Consider the following 17,966-nt stretch of genomic DNA (forward strand, 5'->3'; position numbering starts at 1 on the left):
GCACGTTCAGACTCATACAGCAAGGTAACAGTTTGTTTGCACTCCAGCCAGATATTCATTTATTCAAAGTCGTGTTCATTTAGATTGTAGAATGCCTTGGAAATGTGAATGTGTGGCCTTGGTCATGGGGATATTCATGGATATCAGCAAAATAAGTATGAGGAGTACTCACTAAATTGTGCCTTTTGCACAGGTCAAGGAATAGTACTTTGGGAAAATCACTGAGCCTTAGTATTTCCATCTGTAGTGGGATAATGACTGCTACTTCTTTCATGAAGTGCTTTGAGATCTATTTAAGATTGACTTTATGTACCAAACAGGTAGTTTTGTGTTGTGAATGATACAGAGATGTAATCAACTTTTGTTACTTGTTTTGTCATTGGTTTGTAGCCATCTGCTCCACATGAATGTACTAGAACACTGATTTTACTCACTGAAGTAATATTTTTACAAAATGGAGATCCATGGTTCTGTATAGAGAATGGCATGCATATCAATAGGAAAAAAAACCCAACCAAACAAAACAGTCAGGATATATTTAGTAGTAGATGCCGCCAGATGGGAATATAGATGATGAGGAAACTAGTAACTTAATTTTTAATATCTGTTGCTGCATTCCATCCACCTGAGTGTTTGTCAGCCAATTATTTTTTGCCATACCTCTTGTACCAAAACCTACCACAACACTGCCTTCTCTTTAAATATTCCCTTTGTCAGTAAAAGTAAAATGCAAAATATGTTTCATTTGGAGAAAGAAGAGTCAGGAAGCTTTATTTCTCTTCTCTATCTCTGGAGATATTAAATATGCAAGAAAGCTGACACTCTCAATGAAACCTTACCTATTCCAGAAGAAAAAAAAAAAGGGACGGGGGGAGGTGGCAAAAAAATTTACTGTAATAAATCCCATGACCTATAGTCAGGGAAAAAGTGAATTCTCGGGTATCCATAACAAGCTGAGCAGTCTGCAGCAGCAGAAATTACAAGTGCTGCCCACTGAACTAAATTCTCTGGCACTTTAAAGTGCACATTTCCCAGCTTTGCCCTTTCCACAGTATTCCACAGGGGCCACCCATAGCAACTGCTGATAAGGTCGTGTGCAGGATGGGTGATGAATCTGCCCTCATTTCACAAGGCTGTTGTGTCTGGTACCAGGAAATAGATATCTGTGTATCCTTGAGAGAAATCCTTAAAGGGGGATCATGCAGAGCTGTGTGTATTGTCTAGAGGAAAGCAAAACTAAGGGGGAAAAACGCTGAGAAAAATATAAAACCTACTCAGTATTAGCTAAATACTTAGGAAAAAAATAATTATTTTTTTTTCCTGAGGATATTTAAAGCAGTAGCTGAATAGTTTTTGCAACAGTGACTTTAACATACGCATCCCTTTTGTACAGTGGTTTGGGATTTAGCTTTTGCTCTTTTTTTTCCCCCCACACCCAAAAAATCTCCCCAAAACACCCTTCAGAACACCAACTGTGACATTTGGATTAAGACAGAGGTCTCCAACTGTTCAGAGCTCTGCATTTGGGCTCATGTTTTGAGACATACAGAACAGCAGACAAATTTAAATCAGGAAAGACTAAATCAATATGTTCTTCTATATTTAAAACTTAGGGGGGAAAAAAGGGAAAAGAAAAAAAAAAAAAAAGAAAAAATGCTTTGGGTTTGCAGTGTTTTAGAGACATCTTTGAGGCTTAGATCCAGATCAGGTGATACTTAGTGCCTCCTTTTAAAGCTCAAAGCCAAATCTCAGCTATTTGGCAAGGACAGAGTCAGTCTGGAGGAATATTTCACACAGATTTGCCTCTCAAAAGTCCATGCTCAGCCAGATCAGAGGAATGGCAGCAGAAATCACAGCAGCTTTCCCTGTGCCAGGTCGGTAGCCTGAGTGTGTTGAACTGGCGGGTTTTGGCATCTCTCACTGCAGGACCAAGTGTGGTGCAACACTGCCCATCTTTTTTTCCAGAGGGAACCACATCTCACTGGGCTTGCCAAGACAGAAAGGCCCTTCCTAGTAAATCAATTCTGTCTTACCCGTGGGACACACTGCTTTACAGCAGCAGGGGATATGGCAAGCTAAATGAATTGTTTAAAAATGTGAAATATTCTTTTTGGTCCAAGGATGAGGAGGAATTGTTGGGATGAATCCAGAACTGAGGTATGTCTAGGGATGGAAATGGTTCCAAGGGAAGGGAGAAGAGACTCTGAGCAGAGAGATTTATTGTGCTGGGATATAGACTCCCAGAAGAAGGGGCTGAAGACACATTGCTGGAATTGCTTAACACCAGGTTGGACAAAACACTGGAGTATTTAGAGAGGTTATATAGTTGCAGATTTTTAAGGCTAGAAAGAACCACTTAGTCTAACCTCCTGCATGACTCATACCAGGGGATTTGCCTAAATGTATTCCTGTTCCAAGTCCAATAGCTGTCAGAAAAACACCCAGCCTAGTTTTAAAAGAAACTCCCATCTCTAGATAACCCATTGATTTCTGTGATAAGGTGTTCCCATGATTATTTACACACCCTCTTAAAGGGTGAGCTGTGTTTCCATGTCAGTTTTCCTTATTTCAAACCCTGTGTATCTGCTAAACTAAGGATCTTCTGTGGCATTGCAATCCCCATGTATTTTTACACACTTTGATGTGTATCTCAGATGCATATAACACCAGGTTCACCTCTGCTTTAGCCAGTCTCCCTCTCTCCTCAAACAACTCTTGGAAACACTTATATTTTGCCAACTCTTCCAATTCCAATCCTTCAAAATAAGTACATTTTGAAAAGAAAGAGGCATAGCTTTCCTTCCTTAGCAATGGCAAGTGCACTTTGATATCTAAAATGAGTCCTGCTGCTTGTGATTTACCCCATTTTCCAGGAGACTGTAACTTCAGTGCCAATATTTTAATAGACTTTCTCAACTTGTGCATGTAAGTCAGCATTTAAGAGGAAGCAATAGCAGGGCTGGAAATGGTTTTGCTTTGTCAACATGTATAGAGAAAAGAAATACACTTAAGTGAGTTAGTAAAACAAAGGCAATTAAAAGGGCAATGCTCTGATGTGCTGGTGGAACCATACCATGACTCTCTCTGGTCTGACCTCAATCTCAAATCGAGTGTGTGCATAGAAATCACTACATTTCTGCACAGGTTCAGGACTGTAAGTGTTTTTTCCAGAGCAGATTGTCAGCATGGGACAGGCCACTTCTTACCTAGATGCTCTCTTAATGCCTGTTCTGTTCTGGATGCTAATCCCAGGAATTTATATTAAAACACTACATATTCTGTCTCATGGGTGTGAGACACAGGGCTCCATTTTACACCTGATTTGTTGGATGAGAAGCTAGAGAAGTTTGGGAGGTCATTTAAGCAGTAAGCTGTGCTCAGAGTGTTTTGCAATCTTCCTGTCTAGACCACATCTCCCTGCCCTTTCTTTTTCTGGTCTATGCTGCTGTGGATTTATATGTGTAGAAGAGAAAGCTAAACTTGGTCAGAGCCTTAAAGTGATGCTGTTGTGCATTAATAAAACTGTATTTAGCCTGGTGATATTGTGAAAACTCTTTAAAATATCATGAAAGTATAAAAGCAAAGGCCAATTAAATCTTGGGATTTGCTCCCAAATGGATTTGCACTGGAGAGTCACACTTAATAAAATACAGAAAATTGCATTTTATTTTTGTACATAAATACTGGTAGTGGGGGATTGTGGCATTTAGAAGAGAGAATCACTCCACCAGAAAACTCACTTCAGCAAAATGATGCAGTCCAGTTGAGCCCTTTTTATGATCTGAGAAATGACTGTTTTTATAGCACACTAAATAAAACCTGCTATTTGAGCTGGAGGTTTATTAGTAAAGGTGATTTTGTCATAGCTGGGGAGGGAGAGGAGGAAGAAGAGATGAGGGATGAACATCAAAGCAGAGATAGGTGTTGTTCAGGAAAAGCACAGCAGTGTCCCAAAATGCAGTGCCTGTCATCATCACCTCCCCTACCATCACCAGAGACATTTTATATCACCATTCTGTTGTTTTTGTTGCTCCAGTACATTATTACAAGCCTGGTTAAATTCCCCACACTGGTAAAGACTTAGCTATGGGTGTGGTGAGGAACCTGCAAAAATATCTGTATGGAAGAGTTATCTGCAGGGAGCCAAATCCAGGGGCTGGTAAAATTGGTTCTTATAGGAGAGCAGTCAGATTTTACCAGGGCAGCTTATGATTTTGCAGCTGCCCAAAATCATCCCTTCTATGGTCTTGAAATGGTCAGCCCTGCAGCTGAGCATTTTTATTGCAAAAGAACATGTCCATGCCCCAAAGTCCCAGTGCAGTTCTGGGCATCCTCCTCCATACCTGTCTTCCATTATTCCTTCTTTAAATTTTGTGGATTTAAAATATGGATGGAAGACAAAAATCTTCAACAGTTGTGTCACAGGGGCATTATCTCTAGTCCAGAAACAGAGATGTCTGCCACACTTTGGCCTCTTCAAGGTGTGCAAGGAAATTTCCCCAGCTATCACTTCCTGAGGGTGCTACTGGTTCTAGGGAAAAGGGGAAAGAGATCACTTTTTACATGACAACAATGATGAAAAGTAGTCATGTGTTATGGGGAAACTGGAGCATAAATCTCCTGAAGCCCCACTCATCCTGTTGCCTTTTGCACATGGAACAGGTTCCACTGCATGTCAGCTTGGACTGTTACAAGGCATGAACTCAGTGTGCAAGGGAAGATGAGACTGTTCCTATTCCCATCTGTCAGAAAGGTTTTATTTTACTAGTGGAAACTAAGCAGAATCCCATTTTGCAGTCTGATCTGAGAGCAGCTTTTTGGGAGAGCCCAGACCACATCCTGTCTCTGGATGTGTGCAGCCCACAGCACCCACTGGCTTTACACAAAGCACGGTGGCTCTTTGGTGTGCACCCAACAGAGACAGAAATCCACCACCTGGGACCTCTTTAGGCAGATTTTGCCAAGGGAATGAACCTCCCACGTTTTGGTTCAGATTGCTGGAGTTCATAATTTCACAGTGAATTTGCTGAAGTCACAAGGAATGCTCTCACTGAATTCATTGGACAGGACTCAGATCTTCATTCTCAGATGTTGGAAGATACTGTGTATTTGACCTGTCCTACAAATTTTCAAAAGGTTTATAACCCAGCTGTGCCTGATAGATGTTCTGGCAGATTTCTGGATCTTTTGCTAATGCTGTTGCACATTTACTACTTCATGCTAGACCTTAGCTGCAATCAGAATGCTTTGAAAGAATTAATCTGGCGGTCAGTAACTGCTAAATGAAGTGCATGCTAAAAGAATGATGAGCTAACTGACTGCAGCTCACAGCTTTTATGAGCTTCCCTAAATGCCTGTTTTCAGGTGAATTCAGCATCTCCTTGACATTTAAGGACTCAATTTATAATCAAATTATTTAACTCTAGTGGAAAAAATCACTGGCCTCAATGGAAAAGCCATTTATATTTCTCCCATCCCTTGGAAGAGAAAGAGTATTCAAGGTAATGCTGCAATTCCTATATTAAATGAAGGATAAAAGAAACCTTTCAATGCAAATTAAGAACTGCAGGCTTTAAAAAATTACAGCAGAAACTTAAAGTGTGCAGCTGTTAACATCCTTATTTCCAATTTAGCAATCTCAGACATGCTGAGGGCAACTAAGATGGTGAAAGGCCTTAAGGGGAAGCCACATGGGGATCTGCTGAGGTCACTTGGTCTGGTTAGCTGGAGGAGACTGAGGTCAGAGCCCGTTGCAGTTACAGCTTCCTCATAAAGGGAAGAGGAGGGGAAGGCACTGATCTCTGTGGTGACAGTGACAGGACCTGAGGGAATGGCCTGAGGCTGAGTCAGGGGAGGTTTAGGTTGGATACCAGAAAAGGTTTTTCACCCAGAGGGTGTTTGGGCTCAGGGAAAGGGCAGAGCACCAAACCTGATAGAGTTCAAGGACAGTTTTGGCAATGCTCTCAGGCACAGGTGGGGTTTGTGGGGGTGTCCTCTGGAGAGGCAGGAGTTGGACTCAATCATCCTTATGAATCCCTCCCAACTCAATTTATTCTGTCATTCTGTGATTCTGGGATTATCATCCTAGAAAACATCACCAGTCATTCAGAGCTTAATACCCCTTACTGCTCCCATTTCTGTAGGTCCCAGTCTGTCTTGGGATCCTTCTGCAGTTTTATTTTAGCTGAGCCACTGCACACGTGTGCATTGACCTCTACAGCTTGAAATTACAGAGGGAAGTGGAAGAGCAAGATGAGATAGACAGCTGGACAAGCAATGTCATAGTTACTCACTAGTGAGAGCAGGTTGAGTTCCACAGAATTAACCACTCCTGAAAGGATGGAAGTTTGTTTTTTTTAAAATATTAATAATAAAGCCTTAATATCACTCTTGCAGTTAAGTTCATTAGCAAGGGTTTTGAAATGAAAGCATTCAGCTCAGCAAAGGCACCTTGCTCTGCAAGCACTGGCTTTGTGGATGTAATGTCTGAAACATTTGCCTAAAAATCCTTGCACTGGCTTGAGGCCAAACAAGGACCAAACCAGAGTTATCTCAGCAGTTGAATGGGGAAGATTGTATGAGGCCTGTTGTAGTCCACCTTAGCTGGTGCCCAATTGTTCTCTCCCAGCTGCCTAAACCAAGGCAGCAACCAGTGTTATGGTTAAACACTATATTTAAACCAGATTGTTATGTTGGTGATGATGGGTTCTTTGTTGGAGATGATAGAAAAATCCCATTGTTTAGAGTTTTCCCAGACTCAGTGCTTAATACAAAGCTCTGAAAAGAACAGGGTTTTTTAAACATTTGATAAAGAAAATATGTGCAGCAATGGGTCTATTCCACCAGCAAGGAGCAGATCAGCCTGCAGTGCCAAATCCTACCTTCATAAATTCAACATGTTGTTGCAATTTGACAAAATAAAATCCTCAATCCCTCTATGTGGAAAATAGAAGTGTGTGAAAAGCAGCCGAAGATTGAAACAGTGTGCAAATTATTCAGTTTAAAGCTGGTAGCAAAATGAATTTGGAATAACTTTGGAATTTCTGAATTATTTAGAAAATCAAGACGCTTTACCAGGAATGCATGGAAAATTACAATTCAACCATGTGAGCATCTTTGGACTGTTCTGCATTGATTTGTCTTTTCCTTGGATAAGTGTTTTAGACAAGGTATTCTCAAAACAATCATGATGCCAAAGCCTGAATTCCAGCTTCTCTGTATGGATACAATCCCACAAACACACTCCACAGCCTGGGATGTTTTGTTTGGTGAATGGACACAAAGAGATGTTGCTTGGCTTTTAATTAACCCGCTCCCACCCCATGCTGTGTTGTGCTCTCATGGGCATTTTTACATTAATTCCTGCCTCTCTTTGTATGTCAAATGTTCAGGGGTTGGAACTGGGCTGTCTTTAAGGTCTGTTCTAACCCAAACCATTCTATGATTCTGTGGTTCCACTCTCCTGTGCAGCATGATGGTTGTTTGGGCTTTGTGTTCTTTGAGACCCTGGGAGCTGTAGAAGGAGTAAACTCTGGGAATGATAAACAACAGTACCCTGGAAAATCCCCTCTTTTGGAACCTCAGCAGTTAATTTTATGTTAGTGTTGCAGATGTGCTTTCTACTGATGTTTCAATTTTAATTAAAGCTCTTACATCAGTTTTGAGCTAGATTCAGTGTAGTTCTTCAGAAGACACCACTGTTTGTACTTTCAGCAAGTGTAATTTTCTAGTTTGTATCCCTCATCCATGGCTGGAGTCACTGAGGACCTGAAGAAATTCCTAAGAACATTTTAGAGGCTTGCAATTATGAGCTGACTTGACTTGATCACAGGCTCCTCACACCTCATGTCCATGACTGCTCAACCTGTAAGTCATCAGGCCAAAGTTATATTTGTCTGAGCCTGCTGTCTCCTCCACTTGGCATCTTTTATTTACAGAGTAATTCTGCCCTGGGAAAGCTCAGTGCACTCACCAAAAGACATGAAATATCTCCAAACTGGAGCTCTGATTAGAGCCTGCAAGTGAGCAGTTTACAGCCATCCCATTGGGACACAAGGGGAAATGCTCAATTTTGAGCAAAAGTATGAGCTGAGCCAGGATTATTTATTAATGTGTTGGAGCTAGAAATCTCTTTTTTTTCTTTTTCTTTCAAAGGGTTTTTTCTCTAGTAACATGTGTTGGTGCATGTCTAGGAAGCAGAAGCTAAAGAGAAAGCTTTTTCAAGGGGAACAAGTAACTTGGAGATTCTCCAGTTTTTAGGAACTCAGGACAAGAACAGAGACTGATTTTTCAGAATGCAGGTGCCCCATTGCATTTTCAGTCAGTGCCTGCAGATTTATTCATTCAGCCTGGAAATCTCAGGCTGACAATTTGCTAGACACCAAAGTTCTGTTATAAGGATTGTCTGAAGGACTTTTGGGAATAAACCCCAGCTAAGCAAGTCTGAATTCAGGCCTGCCTTCCCTCTGAGCAGGCTGGGTACAGGAAGGTCCACTCTGTATGAAGTCCCTCTGCTGCAGCAGACTGCTGTGCCTGAGCTAATTCCTCTGCATGGCTGGGAGACAGCACCTGGGGATCCAGCACCTCCAGCTCAGGTGGCAAAGCAGAGCAAGTGCCCTCACATATCACAGCTTCACCCTGTGGATTCCCAATGACATGCCAGCTCCTAGATGGCAAAATTCATACCAAAATATCCTTACAAGTTCCTAGAACTCACAGAGGTTTTATATGATGCTTTGATGAGATTTGCTTTTGCTGGTGAGGGGTGACCCTGAGATAAAAGAAATACCCTGATTTTAAGTGACTTTATGCGCTTAGGGAACACTTTCCCCTTTTTCTTTTCTTTTTCATATCTTTTTTTTTTTTTTTTTTTTTCAATTTTGTTTCCATCCTTATGAAGAAGATAACAAAGGATGGTATGTCCCTAGAGCACACTGATGTGTCACTGTGGATGCCAATCCCCACAGACGCTCCTGATGTTATTAATTTTTAAAACAAACTTGCTGATTGAGGTTCTGACTGCCTTTAAATTGTCTCTACAAGGAGACTGTGTACTAATTAACCCACAGAAACAATCAATGATGTACCTTTTTCAAGTTTCAGGGTGATTAGAATATGAAAATGAAGAGCACAATGGTGCAGATGTTTTAAAATCACAGCAGACAGCAATTAGTGACATGGGAACCAGCTGCTTATCTCTCCAGATAAAGCCTCTTAATAGGGAATTACACTTGAGGAGCCATTACACAGATGGATCTGCGAATGATTTAAAGAGGGGGCGTTGTAGTATTAACTTTGATTTGCAAGCCAGATTCTTGACAAGCTTTATATGTGTTACCTCCTAAAAAAGGTGCATTTGGAGTAGGAGGAAACCATCCCTTTAAGCACTGGGAATTTTTTTTTTTTTTGTTGTTGTTCAGGTGTTGGGTTTCTCTAAGTATATATTTTATTGAAATTATTTTTTAAAGTTCTTTTTTTTATATAAATTGGATTTTAAAAAATCATTATTATTTTACTAAGCTGTTGATTTTATTGCTGACATCTCCTTCCAATTTTTGCGTTTGGATTGGAAGCAGCATGTGGGTTTAGATGGAAGCTCAGTCAAGAGGGCAAGTATGCAGACAAGCATCCTAAAAGAGTCCCTGAGGGGTGGATTCTGCTGCTGGGTGCTACCTGCAGAGTAGGGTGCTGCCCCTCATGGGACTGGTACAACCCCATCTCCTCAGCTGCAAGGGCTGCATGCCAGAATAAAACTGTTGTGGGGAGCAATCACATCTGCAGGTGCAGGGTTGCACAGGACTGGAGGGACAGGTATAAATATACAGTATAAAACCTCTTTTTGTCTACAATCAGTGATCACCATGAATGGGATCTATCCTGCTCACAGGTCTGCCCACCACTGCCAAAGATGAAGCCTGAAACTCATGAGATTGTCATTCAAATCTTATTCTACCAATAAGAGGATTCTAATCTCATAGTCTAAGATTTAGCATGTGCTGGATCAGGTTGATCAAGCCTTTTTGCAGTTACAAAAGCTATGATCTTCTTTATGTGTATTCCATTTTCTTTAAACGAAAGTTGGGATTATTTAACCTACTAAAAACATTCAATAAAATGCATAGGAAGAGAAATTTTGACCAAGTATGCAGAGTTGTAGTAAAGTTACATGAGTTATTTTACACTTCCACAAAAGAAGGAGCAGATTCTCAGTGCAGAATAGTTGGCTGTGGAAGAAAATCCCATTTAATGAAAGGGCAAATGACCAGCAGAGGTTGGTGCTGGAGTTTGAAGCATTTTTAGGGTCTCATAAACCAAAAAGTAAATAAAGATAAATCCTTCTGTTTTCATGAAAAAAGTCCACTATTCTTTATGCTGGTCTCAGCTGGCTGCCATGGGAGCTCTATTCAAGTCAACAGCCCCATGGAGCTGGAGCATATTACATACTTTCTGACAAAGTAGGGACTTTGGGTGAAAGATATCAAGATATAGGTTTCTTAAGATTCCCTCAGCATCCTCACAGGTCTGACATCTCTGTCAGATGAGCAGAGTCTTGGCTTAGCTGAGCTAGGCCCCATTGGCTTTTTGGGATGGTGCTCATGCAGCAGGGAAAATTGAAGCCTAGACATTACTGCCAATGGGATCAAACAGCCACCTAGATGAATACATGGGGAATAAAGTACACTTGGCAGCATTATTTTCAACTGATTTAGTAGTGCTTTTGGGTAAACAGTCCTCATGCATCCACTGCAGCCACTGAAACCCAACCTACTGCAGCCAAATCATCTCTAGTCACTGTGCTGCAGAAGAATTATTTTTGGGTGCTATGGATGTGTCTGGTAAGGCAGAGCAAATAAATGTTACACTGCAAGAAGTTTCATGAGGAAACCCAGCAGACTGTAATGTGCTTGGGCAGATATATAGTCCTGACATCTCGCTTAGGAAATGGAGTCCCCTGTTCCTGCAGACTGGTCATTTTCTGAAGGCCTGTTGAAATTGGAGTGCTTATCTGCGTGATTAAGTGCCTCCAGAGTTGGCACCTTTGATGACATAGGCATATCTTTCTCATGAATTTTGAGATCAATGTGGTGGTGGCCCGTGCTGCTGGAGCAATGACAGGGCTATCATTAGGGATGTGCTGGGAGTTGCATCATCACTATGCAATGTACAGGCCAAGGAAATGAGGCTGGAGGAGCCAAGCCATATATCAGTATTCATCATTGATCTATAGCTGGCCTCTCTATTCTGAGCCCTTATTAACTGCTTTAAAATACGGATCAGAGATTACCATGGATCTCCCTGTGTGTGATAGATATGGAGAGACCAGAATGTTGCCAGAGTGTGAAGTTTTTGTTCCCTGCTATAACCCTCCTTATTTTTGTCTTCTTCTTTTTTTTTTTTCTCTTCCAAATGAGATGTTTCAGGTCATTTAGTTTCACAGCTCAGCACTTGGAAGTAACGTGGGTGTAAGAAGCTGGTTTGTTTGCAGCCAGCAGGCTGGGATCTGTTCAGAAACAGCCTGGACCTGCCTCAGTGTGGGTGCTGGGGCCCAACAGAGGCTCAGCTCAGCATTTCCAGGGCCTCTTCATGTCACAAGTTGTGGTACCTCAGGAAGATGAAGTTTTGTGTGAGGCTGGAGTGAAGCAGAGCCATCCTTCCCTGGGACATCACCAGAGGATGACCTGCTCATCTTGTGCTGGAACACTCATCCTCGTGGCTGGCAGCAGGAGAAGCCCAAAGGGCCAGGCAAAATGGATCTCAGGAGCTTTGGGATCAGTTTAAAATAATTAAAATAAAACAAGCTGTGAAAGTCCAGTGCTGGTGCTGCTGTTTGCTTCTCCCTGGATCTATCCCAATATATGGGCATGGATGGGCCCCCTTTTCTGAAGGAGGGCATCATTGTGGGTTGTGTCCTCTGTGTGCTGCAGGGCTTGTGTGTGGGAAGCCACTGAGGAAGAGGAGGAGAAGGATTCATTCCCCAAGAGCTTTCAGCTCTTTTCTCAGGCTGATGAAACCGGGTGTCGCTCACCCACAACATCTGCAGCTCCACCACAGCTGCATGCTTTCGTTCTCTCACTCCACAATTCCTGGAAATCTCTGTTTTCCCTGAGCATGGCTGGTCCATGTGCACGACAGCTGAACTGTCCACAGGATTTAAGAGTCCCCAATTGCTGCTCAGACAATGGACCAGAACAACTTCATCATTATTGCCTATTCCAGGAAAGCCACATGTCTATATTTATACGGGCATGAAAGATAGCTCAGCATCTATTTGTCAATAATGTGGCCACTAAATAATGTGCCATGGGCTTGGGGGTGTCTAGTCCTTTTCAAGCTTCTCTGAAGTTGCTCAGAACAAGGGACACCTCATTTCCCAAGCTCATTTCCCTCTTGTTCCCTTTTGCCTGCTTGCCCCAAGATTTCTGTTGCAAACACCTCAAAGGGAGATCTAACAGGCTACTGATAGAAATTTAATTGTAAAAGTGTGTTTGCAGGAACACAAGACACACAGCAGTGTGTCTTTTCTGTGCTTGGTTATGTTTTTAAGTCTCATCATTTATTTGACATTCACAACAGTCAGTAGTTTGTACACCTAGTCCTGCCTGCAGTATAAGGTGTACAAAAGCAGTTGCATAGTCTGAGCTTCACAAAATAAAAGCTGCAAAATTAAAAAAGTTAAAAAAAAAAAAAAAAGAAGAAGAAAACAGGTCAACCAAAGAAAGTAAAAAACAAATAGATAGATAATTTTGCTTTAAAAGGAAAAATTTACAGCTGAAGTAAACAAAATTTTTTTAGCTGGAGGCCCACCAAGAGAAAAACAGTAGAGTTTCTTTTACTCTGTAAAAGTCTTCAGCATAATTCTGCCCTTGCTTTAACCTCTGCGGCTTGAAGAGCTCCTGTCAGAGTAGAAATCATGTTGAAAATATCTCTCACCAACACTGCAAATAGCAGAGTTTTAAAATGGAAAGGGAGTATGCAAATCTTGAACCTGCCAAGTGTGCCTCACACACTTGACGCTATGCATATGATTTTAAGCACTAAGTATGCGGGGATGGCTTCCATGTGGAAATTCAAGTAAATCTTTGCAGAATCTGCCTTCATAGGGAAGTGGACCCTTGGGTTTTCCTCTTGTTTGTTACAACTTCCAAGACAATTTTTCAGTTTTCTTGTTTACAATAATGAGTTTAATTGCTGCTGTTGAGCCTCAAGTTCTGTGAGCAATTATTTTTCAGGAAAAAGGCATTCTCACCAGGAGGCTGAGTTGCACCATTCATCCATTGAAAGGGAATATTTCACTTGTGTTTTAAATTAAAAATCAATAGAATATGTTCCCTTAGCAATTTTGCATTTATAGAAATATTTCCACTGTTTTTAGAGCAAGGAAACCAAACAAAACTTGTTTACTGTGCATGAAATCTAAATGCAAATTTGGTTCAAGTATAGGAAGATTTTATAAAGGTTCCTAACTCTTACAATGGCATTGTTATTATTCACTGCATAAATAAAAAGCTGCAACCAGTGGTTATGAATGGACTGCTGAACTAATTTTTTTTTCCTGTTTATTTTCTGCTCCCTTCCAGGTTTATGACAGGCCACAAAAGCATTCTGCTCTGCACTATGATCCAGGCCTCCAGCAAGACTTCACCAGTGACACCTTAAAATCAAAGCACCAGCAGAAAAGTAGCAACCAGCACCACATCGACTGGTCAGCGAGCTCCGACACCGGACCCGCTTCTCAGAGTTGCTTCGTCAACACAGAGCCCAATAGAGAAGCAATTAGTACCACCAAGGTCTCTGCTCTGGAGCCAGGAGTTTCCTACAGCAAATCCCAAGCCAAGAAGTCCTGCAGCAGCAGCAGCAGCACGTGGGGGCAGCTGTCGGTCAGTAGTAAGGAGCTGGCGATTTGCAGCGCGGTCCCGTCGCCCAGCGGCATCAGCACGGCCGCCCAGCCGAGCAGTGCCTCTGAGTGCAATGGGCTTTTGCCTCTTGGAGATCAAGAGGGAGGTGTGCAGCTGGAGACCCCCGATCAGCCCGCTGCAAGTACGAAGAAGAAGTCCAGCAAAAAGGACTTGATGAGCCAAACCATCCAAACCACAGATATCGAGTGGGTAAAAAGTGCTCAGAAAGCGTTTGACAGCAAATCCCATGACAGCATGGAAGGGAAAAAGGAGTCTTACTCGATGGACAGCATGTTGGATACATCACCCTTGAAGCAGAATCCCATTTCTGCCAGCAGTTGTGAAAGTGACACCAATCACGTACGAATTACTATCCCAATAAAGTCTCCGACAACAGATGCATCTGGCCACAAAAGGAAAAAGAGGCAATCCATGAAATCCTCCATAGAGAAAACTATCCAGGAGAAAAGCCTGCCCTCCGTGCTTTCTTTGAGCAGTGAAATGGCAAACAGGACCACCAGCTCTCAGTCAGAGGGGAGTAAAAAAGATCGAGCTACAAAGCCAGGGAAAGTGATTGAAAATGAGTCCCCCTTAGCAGCTATTGACAGTGGTGTGTTCACGGACAAAGCGTCCCCAAACAGTGCTGCCCGACTCAGAAAACCTCTACCTGTGACATCCACTCTCCTACCCACCAGTCTTTCCACAGCTGGCAAATTACCTGATGTCCAGCACCCCAAACATGCAGCTAAGCGTCGGTGGACCTGCAGCAAACCTAAATCTATTATTCGGGAGACCTCCCTGACGACATCTGAGAAGCTGATGGTGGAGCCTCCTTCAGCCTATCCCATCACACCATCCAGCCCTCTGTATACCAACACAGACAGTCTTACTGTGATCACACCTGTCAAGAAAAAAAGAGGACGACCAAAGAAACAGCCTTTGCTCACTGTTGAAACCATTCATGAGGGGACCTCCACCAGCCCAGTGAGTCCAATCAGTCGTGAATTTCCAGGAACAAAGAAAAGGAAGAGAAGAAGGAATCTGGCCAAGTTTGCCCAGATGGTTCCAGGAGAGGACAAGTCCATCAGTGAACTCAAATTTCACAAAAAGGTGGGGAAACTTGGGGTCTTGGATAAGAAGACCATCAAGACCATTAATAAAATGAAAACCCTCAAGAGGAAGAACATTCTCAATCAGATCTTGTCCTCCTGCTCCAGCAGCATAGCTCTGAAAGCAAAAGTCCAGCCACCATCTAGCACTGGGCCAACCACCATTGATGCCAGGCTAGGGAAGCAGATCAATGTCAGCAAGAGGGGGACTATCTACATTGGTAAAAAACGGGGCAGAAAGCCAAGGGCAGAGCTGCAGCCTCAGCCAGAAGAACCTAAGACAGCCATCAAGCACTCAAGGCCTGTTTCCAGCCAGCCAGAAAACCCAGCAGTGCCTTCCAACCTGCAGTCACTTGTGGCATCGTCACCAGCAGCTATTCATCCGCTTTCAACACAATTAGTGGGGATCAACGGCAACCTCAGCCCTGCAAGCACTGAAACTAATTTTTCAGAGTTAAAAACTATGCCAAATCTTCAACCTATCAGTGCTCTTCCTACAAAAACCCAGAAAGGAATGCACAGTGGAACTTGGAAGCTGTCTCCACCCAGGCTAATGGCTAATTCACCTTCTCACCTCTGTGAAATAGGTTCTCTGAAGGAAGTCACGCTGTCGCCAGTGAGCGAGTCTCACAGTGAGGAAACCATACCGAGCGACAGTGGGATAGGTACAGACAACAACAGCACCTCTGACCAAGCCGAGAAAAGCTCAGAATCCCGCAGGAGATACTCCTTTGATTTCTGCACCCTGGACAATCCAGAGGCTATCCCATCTGACACCAGCACAAAGAACAGGCATGGTCACCGGCAGAAGCATCTCATTGTGGATAACTTTCTCTCTCACGAAAGTATCAAAAAGCCAAAGCACAAGAGGAAAAGGAAAAGCCTGCAGAACAGAGATGACCTCCAGTTTCTGGCAGACCTTGAGGAACTCATCAATAAGTTTCAAGTGTTCAGGATTTCCCATAGAAGTTATACATTTTATCATGAAAATCCATATCCCAGCATCTTCAGGATTAATTTTGATCACTACTACCCTGTGCCATATATCCAGTATGACCCATTGCTCTATCTTCGCAGGACCTCTGATATGAAGTCTAAGAAGAAGCGTGGTAGACCTGCCAAAACCAATGACACCATGACAAAGGTGCCTTTTTTACAAGGGTTCGGTTACCCTATTCCCAGTGGGAGTTACTATGCACCCTATGGAATGCCTTACACATCAATGCCTATGATGAATCTTGGTTACTACGGTCAGTATCCAGCTCCTTTGTACCTGTCTCACACGCTTGGAGCGGCTTCCCCATTTATGAGACCTACCGTGCCCCCACCCCAATTCCATGCAAGCTCTCATATGAAGATGTCCACCACTGCCAAACACAAAGCAAAACATGGAGTGCACCTACAAACCCCTGTGGGAATGGGCCTTGGAGACATGCAGTCCTCTTTGGCTCCTCCGAAGGTTGGAGGAACAAGCCTTTCAAGTGGCCGACTTCACAAAAGGAAACACAAACATAAGCACAAGCATAAGGATGAGCGGATACTGGGGACTCACGAAGATCTGAGTGGTCTCTTTGCTAGCAAGTCCACTGGCTTCTCCAGCCACGCCATCAACGAGAGGCTGAGTGGCTCAGACAAAGACCTGTCCTTGCTCAACGAGAAGAGCAAGCATAAGGAGAAGCAGAAGCACCAGCATTGTGAAACCGGGCACAAAGGCTCAAAGAGTAACTTTGAAGTGGATACGCTGTCTACGCTATCACTTTCTGATGCCCAGCAGTGGTCACAGAGTAAAGATAAAAGTGACTCAAGCAGTGATCCCATTGACTCTTGCACAAAGAGATACTCTGGTAATACTGAGAGTAATGGAAGATCAGAGTCCCTGGACGTGTTTGGTGAAATGAATTCCTCAAGTGAGAAGCGGGACAATGATGCAAGTGGGAATAAAAGAAGAAGCTTTGAAGGCTTTGGAACTTACAGGGAAAAGGACATTCAGCCCTTCAAGACAAATAGGAAGGACAGAAGTACTTTTGATTCTTCAGCATCTTCAGGTAAGCTTTGTTTTATTCTATTTTATATTAACTGCATTAAAATTTCCATGCTGAACAAAGAGGTACTCACTATTTACAGCAAATACATTTATGTGTTAATAACTTTTCTAGCTTTTGTAACTGACTACCATTCTTCATCCAAACCTAGGAGAGATCAGCAAGAAAGTTGGTCACATCTTAGGCCCAAAGTTTTAAAAGTTTTTGAGTTGTTACACAGCATTTTATAAATATTTGTCCTGCCTTCACCTACCTCTCGTGGCTTGTTGCATTTCTTTCTAAAATCTGACCATTGCGTTCTGCAACAGCAGCAATTGTAATACTTGTTGGCAAGCTGGTCATCCCTCTAATCAGTGTCTATCATCAAATGATCAAAGTCACTGTCCAGCCTTTAGGAGAAGAGCACAGAGTCTCCTCTGGCCCATAAAGTGACCATTTGTTGATGGGATGGACCAGACAGGTGGGAAGGTGTGAAGCGGTGTCAGTGTCCCATTAATGTGTTCTACTGCTGATCCAGAGGCATCCACCATGAGTGATGGCTGGGCTGAATATTTGGACATCCTGTCCTAATGTAAAATCTGTCACTTCCAGCTGCAGGTGTCATGTAAAATAATTTTCCTGAGCACTGAGTGGCTATGGGAAGGGATGATGTCCTGGAAACAAACCCTCACCAATGGACTCTGGAGACCTATAGGTCTCATGACTTGGAAATACAAGCTGAGTAGATGAAGAGGGAGGAAGCTCCTTTTGGCTGCTGAGGACATCTGTTCCTCTCCTGCAGAGTGGGAAAAAAGGGAATCTGAATCTTGCCTGAGAGACTGAATTGTACTTTACAATAGGGAGCTGCTTTTGTGATGACACAGAGGCAGGTGTTTTGGTGCATTATAAATGAGTTTAGCTTGGGAGCGAGCCCAGTGCTT

General features: G+C 42.8%; 1 protein-coding gene across 2 annotated transcripts in view; it reads left to right on the forward strand.

Annotated features, from left to right (window-relative positions):
* Positions 1-17,966, forward strand: part of SETBP1 (SET binding protein 1) — a 266,971-nt gene that overhangs the window by 169,736 nt on the left and 79,269 nt on the right. For both annotated transcript variants that reach the window (XM_056513669.1, XM_056513670.1), the window contains one exon: positions 13,578-17,049. In XM_056513669.1, the coding sequence (XP_056369644.1) occupies positions 13,578-17,049 (3,472 nt within the window). The remainder of the gene's footprint in view (positions 1-13,577; positions 17,050-17,966) is intronic.

Source organism: Oenanthe melanoleuca, chromosome Z (genome assembly GCF_029582105.1).
Source record: "Oenanthe melanoleuca isolate GR-GAL-2019-014 chromosome Z, OMel1.0, whole genome shotgun sequence".
Lineage (NCBI taxonomy): Eukaryota > Metazoa > Chordata > Aves > Passeriformes > Muscicapidae > Oenanthe > Oenanthe melanoleuca.